We start from the raw sequence: 10773 nt of genomic DNA on the forward strand, positions 1-10773 counted from the left end.
GCGAGAACTTAACTTTCGCTCCATTTCTCCTGACCAACACCTCGAATATCATTTCTTGGTTTGCCTTTTGCTCTGGCAACCCACTTCTCCCAGAAACGCTTGCCGCACAAGTTAACAACGAAACGAATGAAATTTCACCTGTATAGCTCATTTGGTAATGCATAGCTTTAATTTTTGAAAATGATTCAGTTTGCACGTTTTGATTCTGTACAAAGGGAAGTATTCAAGCTCTTTCCAGTCAGCTAAAACCTCCTTCTAGCCAAATAGGAACACACTATCTGTCTACTTCGTGACCACATCTGGTGCAGCGACCACGCCAACCTCGCACCAGACTTCTCCCGAAGGTGTTGAGAAACTAGGTTTCCTGCAATGTTTTTCAATGATTTGATATTTCTTCTGAGTGCTACATTTCCAAATGTAACGGCTTCCTGTGGTAGTTGAGTGTACAGCCATGGATAGACAAACAGTTTCGTCAGCTTTGCAAGGTTTGACAGTGGCACGAGCGAGGCAGTCTTCGTCACTGACTTTACTGAAACATTTGGGGCATTGCAGATTTTCTCCTAACAAATTAAAGAATGAAACCGAGGCATGTAAGTTTGGCCTGACCATACGGAAAGAATTGCCGGATCATAGGCAATTAGTGTGGTGGGATAAGGTGTGCCAGTCTATAGAGCGCGAGATCACGCTTTCAACTCTTGATCGAGGTCAGCATCAATGTCTTAACGAATAGAATAGTGATGTTGATAAAAATTGACAAAAAATGTGACAGTGAGTGAGTGAGTGAGTGAGTGAGTGATTAGGAGAGACAGAAAGAGGGTCGTGGGGGGTGGGGGAAAGAGAGGGAGAAATAGAGGGTGGGGTGGAGGAAAGAGACAGAAGTTATTTTTTTGTATTAACATATGCAAATGATAGGCCTCGCCTAACAGCACCTATCTAGTGTTGGACGTTGAAGAACCTTAACCCTCTTCGGAAAGTCCAGAAGACAAACCTTCTGTTGTGTTGGTTTATAACCCATTCTATCGTGAGACACGTATAAATTTTACTACATGATTGCGAACAGCACAAAAAGTGTTGTTCTAAGGTTTATATAGGTGCGTTCTATAAAACAGAATATTCATTTCAAAGCGTGTTTCCTTTTCATAACAAGTAGATGTGCTTAGTCTCATTTGTTAGAAAAAAGGCGGTTGTCATTTACATCAAAAGAAAAAAATATTTCCACTTGACCACGGTTTCAAAAAGTGATTAAAGCCAATACTTTCGAATTTACCGCAACTGCTGGATAACTAAACCGTAATTATAACAGGTTAACCTCGACTTGAAGCTGTGGTTTTCTTTGAGAATTCAAAATCTTCTTGCTTATGAACCCGATCTCGTCAGGTTGAAGTTAATCTTTTACAAAAGCACTTTTCATTATTATTTATCCAAAGGTCCTGTCGAACTGTATAGTTATTCGCAGATTCGCTCCACGGCATCAACACCGTAACTGAGACAACGCCGTGGGGTAGAAGACAAAAAAAGAACGCGAGAATCTCTGGTTTTTGTAACTAAGAAGAATTCTTACCTTTGCAAGCAAAAACGAATAAAATTACAAGAACTGTAGACGTCTTCATGGTTGTCATCTTTGAATCTGAAAGAAAAAGTTGAGAAAATTGGCGAATTCCTCACTGCGCATGTATTTTGGGATATTTAATATGCTTTATTTGTCCATGAACACGGGAAGATTGATCTACCATAACCATGCTCCAGCGGCAATCCTGTATAGCCAAAGATGTTATTAGTTGGGAAATTAGATTTCCATTGAGGAAATCCATTTAAATTCATTTTAGGCAACGATTGCTGGCTGAAGAAAATGTGCTATGTTAGTATATATATATTTATATATATATCTTTTTCTCCTCCAAAGAGACATGTTTTCGCGTTAAGAAAGAGAAGAAACCTTGAATTAAATTCTTCCCACCAAATTTTTGCACTTGTCTGATAGATCACCGGCCGGAAAGCAAACGACATTGTAAAGCGAACCGAAGATTTGCCTTATGCTTGCAGACTCATTTAGATTGCAAAACTTCCGCTACAAGCTACAGAATTCAATTTTTACCATTTGCACAAGGGAAGATTTTCTCACGCGGACAAAAAAGAATATCCTGTCCAGTGAAGTAGCTTAGAAAATAAAGCCGGAAAGTACATTAGTTTAAGTTTATCTTAAAATAATAGGCTGGTCACTAATGTGGCCGACATTTTTTAATTACTGTTTTGAAAGGCTTAACTCTTTTTTAGAAATACACGGTCACCGCAGAAAAATATACAAATCTTCTTGGTATCACTAGAACATCAATCTCGTCAAATCTATTCAGTGCAAAACTGGTCGTGAGCTTCATTTAATTATCAATAAAATAGTCTTCGTTGATGGGGAATATCAATCTCAGCACGATTTGGCCAAAAGCTTTCAGTAGAATTGAACTTATTTCCGAACTGACATTAAATCCTCTCACTTTGTATCTACATTGTCAGCATGAGTTTTCAAATGGTAAATCACACATCTTTTTCATGTAAAAGTGTATTTGTGCAAAAATTACTCTGAGGAATTTTGGTTGTTTTCACATAAGGCTGGAGGAAGTCCCTTACATTCCAGAAAAATCTCTTAAGACCTGACAACTTTTTGTTTAGTTTATGTCCAGAACTTTTGGTTAGAATACGGTTTTTTTTTAAGTTTCCAAATTTTTATCCAGCTTATTGACAAAATGTGCCAGCTGAGATTCCATCAGCGGACGTCATGTTAATACAACATGATGATCGTCCTAGCGAAAGTAGCTTACAATGTTATTCTGAAGTCTTCAGTTTTAACACTAAAATATCTCATCGTCAGCACCGGTACTAATTTCTCCCTTCCATACCCTAAAATAAGTAAAGAAAACACTTGACGAAAAGGATCGATCCACATTCGGTTGCCCGTACTTTTTCTCCAGGTAGAAAAATCAGCACTGGGTGTTTTTTTTCTAATTTTAATAAACTTGACAAAAGTCGATTTATTTACATGTTGAGATCAGTACGCGATTAGGAATTGTTCGACTACTTATCGAGTCTCGTAGCCCGAGGCCTGCTTATATGTATAGCAAATTGATCATCATCCTACTCATATTGCAGCACCTTGCTAATCTTGCACCTTAAATCATTTTATGTTTGGCTCGGATTTTGTCAAGAACAAGCAATGTTCCTTAATACACATACATAAACTTAGAAACTCATCTTTTAACATCATGATCAAAAGTGTAGGTTTCTTTCTTAGAAATAACCTGAATAGATACATACACAATAAGTGGCGAGATCTAGCACAGTTTAATGCTCCAGATTTTCCAAGAAATTGTGGTCCAGCTTCACTCAAGGAACTCGCAAGTCGAACAATAAAAGCCATCAATCTATACCAAATTCAACTACATTTTACCACTGTTTCCTTACAAACACCAAGTCTTTTTGTTTGAGGTGAAATTTGAGAAAATAGCAATAGGAAAAGAAATAATTGAGAGGAACTGGGCATACAAAACTCTTTTTCGACGTTTGTGGAATGAGAATAATTAAATGCAGCTGTTGGTTTGTTCATTTTAAGGCCCTATACACAATTTCTAGATCTTTGTATAAACTACAAACTACTTTATTCCACTATATTCTTATTTTGAGAGAGAAAACGTCCCTTCAGGCTTGTTTGCCGGACGAAAGTTTTTGGAACTCTTCATCGTGTTTTGCCACCCAGTTACTTGAGAAAGCAGGAAAAATTAACATTAATTGCTTACCTACACTGATCATAAAAATATTACATTTTGAGAAACGCGACCACAACCTTCACTCTTATTATCAACGAACTACAATTAATTGCAGTTCGTACAAATTAAAAAAGAATAAGAAAAGGTGAACTGAAATTTTGGAGGTTTTGCCGTAATGGTATTCAAAATCATCTGAAAAATATGGTAGGCTTACATGTCTACCTACCTGCCCGGCTCCAGTGATGAGGTTAATCGCTGATGAGTGTTTCTATCCAAAAACCGAGCGCAAGCTGTATATAAGGTGTTTCTCTTAAACCCAAAAGGCTTGTTTATTATTGGTTAAGAGATAAGAAAAATGGTTGTCATTTAATCAACGTACCTGTTTCTTTGGGGGCGTTTTTTGAACCTATTCGTCCGCATTGGACATTGTCAATCACCCAGATACAATTCAAACGTATTAAACTTGTCTCACTGTAAATAGCGCCTTTAAGTAGATTTATTTCCTTACATATTTGCTTCGTCGTGCCTATTGTCACTCACTAAACGCTTTTTTGAAAAATAATCGACCCAAGTAATGAGCATATTATTTACTGAGCATTGGAAGTCTACTTATGAAGGTTTTATATTAAATTTTGAAGCTTTAACAGTGGAAAAAGCGTGAAGTTCAGTTTCTGTATTTTGACGTTTTGTTGAAAGATGGAAACAACTTAAAAGGAGGGGATTTGAGAAATTATCCGACGTGCGAGAGAAACAACGAGATATTTCGAACTGCTTTTTAGCAGCCAATTGTTAAGTTTTGAAATACAGAGATCGCGTGCGAGGCAGGTGGTACAGAAGAATAATATCACACGTTAATAATGACCAAAATGAAGTCCGATAAAGAGCATGTTTGCCCTACCTCCCTTACTCAGTTCATGGTCAAATGAGATCTTCATTACAGCATTACAGCAAGACCTTTGATTAGCAATCAACCGTTTATTCAGTTTCATACCAAAATGTCTTCTGCTGCAGTTATTAGCATGCATTGAGCATACCGAGATTGCGCCTAAAAAAAAAAAAAGCCGATCGTTATAATGATTGAGCAAGAAATAAAATCTGTAGTAATTAAATCCCAAGATAAAGTGCAGGTGAGCCCAATATATTTTTTTAATTTAAAGGACAACGGTTAATTTTCATTATCACCAGTTGTTTTCTCAGCCTCTGGTCTAAGTTCGTTGCGAAAACAGGTTCGCAGCCCGTTTTTCTTGTCTATAACCCAGCGGTCCTACTTTGGGGAAGCCAACATTTTCCATTATAATATTTTTACATCCCGAACAAGCGGATCAAGGATGTTTTATCGCTTTTTCATAATACCGTCCAATATGAAAAACGACCGATTTATATTAATTTTCTCTTTTTTTCAAAATTTTCTAATTTTTTATATACCGGAAGCAGTTTTAATGGTCTTTCTTGGGATTGGTCTCCTTTTAAGCCTCATTACTTAGGCCACAGAAAGACAGGTTACATGCAGGCTTGAACTCGATCTGGACTAATCGGAAGCTAGCTTGTTGTTTTCAGTTTAAGTCCTAAGCATGCTCTTTAAGGACGCTCGCGCTAATTGTTTGCGCGCAACCTCTCCTGCACAGGTATAAATGCGACTGTAATATGCCACGCATTATTTCAGGCATTAGTTAAGATATTATGGCCACAAAAAGTGCCGGGGAAAAATTTCCAGGCCAGCAAAAGAATGGCACAGTTATTTCCGATTCATCATGAAACGCTAAAGAGAAAGGACCGGGGGCTGGAAAAGTCTGGAAAAGGTAGCTAATCGAGTAGTGGCTAGCTGAAAGTTTTGAAAACACGAGGAAGGGTAATTTTAGTCAGCGACATTGCGTACATTTAACGGGGCTGTATTTTTTATTACCCTACGAACTTCTTAGTTTAAAATGCATGTTTTTGAAGTTCTTTTCGTTAACTTTGATGAAAATAGAGCAGAATTAGATTTTCTTCCTCACCCAGTTGAATAGTGCGGACCAACGAGGGAGCAGCCAGCGACTAAGTTTCAGGAAAATCACACTCCAGAAGATGAGCATGGCGACAATGAAGAGATATGATACAAAACACTAATCAAACGTAGATGACGCCTAACTGAAACTTCGTTGCTATGCACGAGAAAGTTTTTTTTGTTTTGCTAAAACCTTTCATAGATCGAGCCTGTCTTGGGCTCCAGTCCTTCCCCGACAGGTCACGCAAAAACTTTCCAAGAGCTTTGCAACATCACATCGATTTAGATCATCGGTGACCCCTATTTAAAAAAAAATCAGTTACTCTTCTTATAATCTACAAAATATGATGAAATGAAAAAATCACAATGTAAGAAGTTATCTTTTATTTTTTTATTTTTCTTTCCTTGTGTCCTGAATTCCAGAAGTGTTTATGACGTATAGCTCTTGCGAAAACGCTCGTTGAGGATTAACTCTACTGTTTACGACATCCCTAGCGGCATGCAATTATCCAAAAAAAAACCTGTTATATTTCTGTGCACAGACACCTTCACTCTAACATATGATTTTCATGATTTTCGATGGATGAGTAGAAGAGGCTACATCTCGTTAGGATGACCCATCTATCGAAATTAAGGCATTTTTCCCTTGCCTTTTTCTCCGAAACAAAGTCGATGACCCCCCAATTTTTTTCATTTTTGAAATAAGTAATTTATGACCTAACTTCAGGCGAGAAATGAAACAAATTTCAGAGTGGAAAGATTTTCGCGCGCACGTTTTTAAGTCCTCGTTAGCAGTCATGATTCTGTACTCCAAATGTGACTAGAATAAGAAGGCAAGGTGGTTCTTGGGAACCAGCTAGGATGGCACCACTGAGAACTGAGGCATTTTATTGAAATTTGATAATATTACAGTGTATTTACTCTTAGGAGATAATTTACTTCAATAAGTTGGCAAAAAATACTACCTAGTGTAGGGCGAAAAAATTTATACCGGTCTGTTTTCCCGTTAAGAAGTCTAGCCGTATCATATCACTCAGTGGTCGTTTAGCATTGCGTAATTGCAAAACTTCAGCTTTGCAACTGATAATGCAAAAAATGGAATAGGTATTTCGATATCTATCGATTTATCAGATTTTATTACCTGATAAATACGACTGAAAGCACGTTCGACCTCTACCGAGATTGAAAATTACAAAAAAGCCCGCAATAAAAATCTCCACTGAAGTACAAAATGTCATTGTAGCAACTAGCTGACGATAACTTCTTCCAATTTAAAAAATAAGGTTAGAGGAAAACTGATCGATGAGCAATAATTTCCTGAGTTCAATAACAATAGCTCAGAGGTTAAGTAATTGTCTTTATTTTAAGCATTTTGTGTTCTAGCTTTTTTCTGGAGAAATCGTGAAGACTTCAGGCTGCCTTTCTAGTCTCGTTATATAAAAGTTTTCAGTAGCAGCTGAATCACGGTACATTTGAAACATTTTTAAATTAATCGTGAATATTTGATGGAGCTAGTTTATTCCTGACAATTATACATTCAGGTTATTTGAGATAGGGGAAACTTAATTAGAGGTAAAATGAATTTCGTCGGTGACGGACAAAGGCCGGGACGGCACTGAAGTTAATTTCTTTTAGAAGAATTTGGCGAAGAGCCCTTTTTGTACCCAGCTATGGTGTTCTCACAAATGCTTTAAATCTCTGTTCTAAGTTCTCTGGAGTGCTTTTAAAACTTTGCAGTTTTATTTGAGGCTGCGGTATAAAATCTTATCTGTTCAGTTCTTGAAGCTCTGCGAATTTACTAAAGCATTTTTCCTTTCTGAATATCTTAGCTGGCCTTTTTTCGGTACTCACAACGACATTCTTATCGATTAGAATTAAAGCAATTCAACAGACATTAAATTTTTCTTACCACGAAAGTTGGATGCAAAAATTCCCTAAAGAAAATCCTTGGCTATCAAAGGCCTTCCGAATAGATTCGGAAGATTTTGTTATGTGCCCCTGCCTTGTGGGTTTGTCCCGAACTTAAAACCATAGTTAGAGATAGGGATAAATTAGGAACAGATAAAATTTTCCCTAAAATGTTTAAAGGTAAGCACATTACCTCTTTTCCGGCATTTCCTGGGATCAGCATTTTCGGGTAAAAGTACTAAGACTGGGTCATAAGAATCTTTGGTATGAACAAGATATAAAATCAAATCGATTTCTTGATATTTAACGTAACCGGCTCTATTTGTCTATTAGGCATCTACTTACAGTTGAAAGCAAGACGCCCTGGGGTGAGAGAGCGCATTAGCCCAAATATGTGGGATTCGTTCTCTTATCATAATGGCTGATTCCTTGGTTTGAAGTGTCAAGGGTCTTTTGTGAGATAGTACCATCGACAAATACTAAACACTAAAAGTCTAAGACTCTTTTGTAACAATTATTTATCATGCATGGTCCTTTATGTGCGCTTAGAAAAGAACAAAGCGAAGTCTTAAAACAGATTCCTGTCGGACCTCACAAGTCAAACACAAAGTTGACTAGGTACGATTATTTCAGCAAGAGAAGTACGCCATATTGCTCTGCCCCTTCTCTGCCACTCTTGATGCGATCGAGTGCCGATGGGTGGTGCGGGCCAGTCGTTGGGGCGCTTGCTTTAAGATCCGCCAGTCTTGGTAGTCCCTGGTTCAACCTCTCCGGAAGCACTTGTAAATGGCCAACTGGTTTGCCCCCTGCCATTTGGGATTCTTATAACACTTGTTGTTGCTGTTCTGTTCCGTCGTCTCGTTGATTGTGTTTCATTGGCCCTGAAAGCCCCTACAGTATTTTTAAGTATGTATGTATGGTATGAATTCTAATTTCATAGAAAAAAAAGCGATTTCAGCCGGTTCGTGGCCAATTTCCTACGAGGTCTTAAGCCGCAGCTACACGAGCGATTTTTGTCTCGCGCCAGTGATGCGATTTTTTTCAGATTTTGTCGCGTCGCCTGCGCGCCAGGTTGGCTACACTTGTGACAAATTTTGGCGACAAATTGAAGGCCGCGCGAATCGCATACTTCAAGACACCTGGACACTATAATCATACATTCCTACTTTAAGGACGGTGCCCACTAATTAAAGATATTTTTGCCCCGGTGTGTGATTATGCAGGAAATGTAGATCTTAACAGGCGTTATTGAAATCCAAAAAGAAAATTGGGGGTAACCACGCATTTTTCAAAGATAATTCATGAATAATATTTGTAAAAAGCTTTAAAATACAAAGCAATGTATGGCGTTCTTTCTCAAACTGAAGCTTAATTATCTCTCAAAAATGCATGGTTACCCCCAATTTTCTTTTTGGATACTAAGAATACTTACTAAGATCTACTTTCTCCGGATAGTTTTAAAACGCGCAAGAATGTCCCTGTACTAGTAAGCATCACCGATAGGGATAATTCTATCACGTGGCGCAATGGCGAACTGACGCACATTTGGAGGGCACGTTAAAACCATCAATACTAGGGCTTTTTTCTACAGTGGTCTAGTCATTTATCTCCTAACTTTACATCCAAGTGGTTGCTGCAAAAACACGACTAATTTCTCTACTTGCAATTTCACCAGAAACGCTTTAATTGGATCCTTAAACTTGGATCTGAACTCGACATGGTGGATGCTACGTACAAGAAGGAGGATTGTGAGAACGGGTTTGATACTTTCGAGGGTTAACTTCTACGCTAACTCAACAGCTAGCTTCCAACATGCTAAACTCTTGCTCAGTGGAGATATAGCAGTTAATCCTTGCCCGGAAAAATGTCAAACTTGCGACAGGACGATGGCACGAAACCATCGAGTTATGACTTGTACCGAATGTAGACGGCGAATGCATATCAAGTGTTCTCGAGTTTCACCTAAAGAATATGCTCAACTGCAGCACAAACCAAGTTACACCTGGTACTGCACGAATTGCCTTCTTAGCTTTTTGCCTGGCTATGATGACGAGGCACCCACTGAAGATATTAATATCATCGATACTAATCTGGATCTTCAGGTACTTCGACATGACATTATTGATCACCGCAAAGATAAACATCATGATCTGATGATTGCCCATCTTAATATTAATAGCGTACAAAATAAACTTGATGACCTCAAACTTTTGAACAGAGAACTGAAGTCACAGGTGATTTTTCTTTCTGAAACAAAAATTGATTCTTCATACAAAGATGATCAATTTTTTATGAGAGGATATAATATGTTCAGAAAGGATCGAAAGAAGGGTGGCGGGGGTCTAATGGCCTTTATTTCTACGAATATCGCATCTAAGAAAGTTACAGCACCAGCATATAAACATGTAGAAGTTTTGTCAAGACTGCCTGCAGTACAATTTTGCTAGTCTGAGTGTACAGACCACCGAAAGCTGCGGGTAACGATTATTTCTCTAAGCTTGAAGATGAACTCAGCTCATTATGCATGTGGGCTGAACTTCAAAAACAAACAGTGATTCTCATGGGAGATCTTAATCTCAATCGAATGGACACAAACAAAAGAGAAGGCAAATTACTCATTGATTTGGAAGAAAGCTTTAATCTTACCTGTCTAATTAACAGTCCCACAAGGATTACTAATGTTTCGTCCACGCTGATTGATGTACTGCTCACAAACAGGCCTGATTATTTTATCAAATCGGGGACGTTTGATCCAGAAATCAGTGATCATTGCCTGATATATGGTATATTAAATGAGAAAATTATACACCACCAGCCAAAAACCATCATGTCGAGGAATCTAAAAAGCATTACATTTGAACCTATCGCAGAGGAATTGACTAGTGCCCCGTGGCAGGTTGGAGCAATTTTCAATGATATTGATGATAGAGTGGATTATTGGAACGGATTAGTAAGTTATGGTCCACTGAGGAAGAAAAGAGTACGGGAAATTGATGTACCATACATGACATTAGATTGGAAAAATGCCATCAGAAGGAAAAGGAAATATGCCCAACTGTATGCAAAAAACAAAACCGCTGAAAATTACGAGCTCAAGAAAAAGTACAGAAATTTAGCCATAAAGGA

The 10773-nt window shown here is 38.0% G+C and overlaps 1 protein-coding gene across 2 annotated transcripts; it reads right to left on the reverse strand.

Moving 5' to 3' along the window:
- Positions 1–147: 147 nt before the first annotated feature.
- Positions 148–4714, reverse strand: LOC138059798 (uncharacterized). Of its 2 annotated transcripts, none has more exons than XM_068905421.1 (3): positions 4654–4714; positions 1562–1627; positions 148–560 (listed from the first exon to the last, which is right to left on the reverse strand). In XM_068905421.1, exons 1-3 carry the CDS (start codon positions 4688–4690, stop codon positions 283–285), a joined length of 381 nt encoding a protein of 126 aa, XP_068761522.1. In that variant the 5' UTR covers positions 4691–4714; the 3' UTR covers positions 148–282. The 2 variants fall into 2 exon arrangements, 1 of the variants encoding a protein (XP_068761522.1); XR_011134249.1 differs by lacking the exon at positions 4654–4714 and adding an exon at positions 3982–4078 and having other exon boundaries at positions 423–560.
- Positions 4715–10773: the final 6059 nt, after the last annotated feature.

The sequence above is a fragment of the Montipora capricornis genome, chromosome 8 (assembly GCF_036669925.1).
Source record: "Montipora capricornis isolate CH-2021 chromosome 8, ASM3666992v2, whole genome shotgun sequence".
Lineage (NCBI taxonomy): Eukaryota > Metazoa > Cnidaria > Anthozoa > Scleractinia > Acroporidae > Montipora > Montipora capricornis.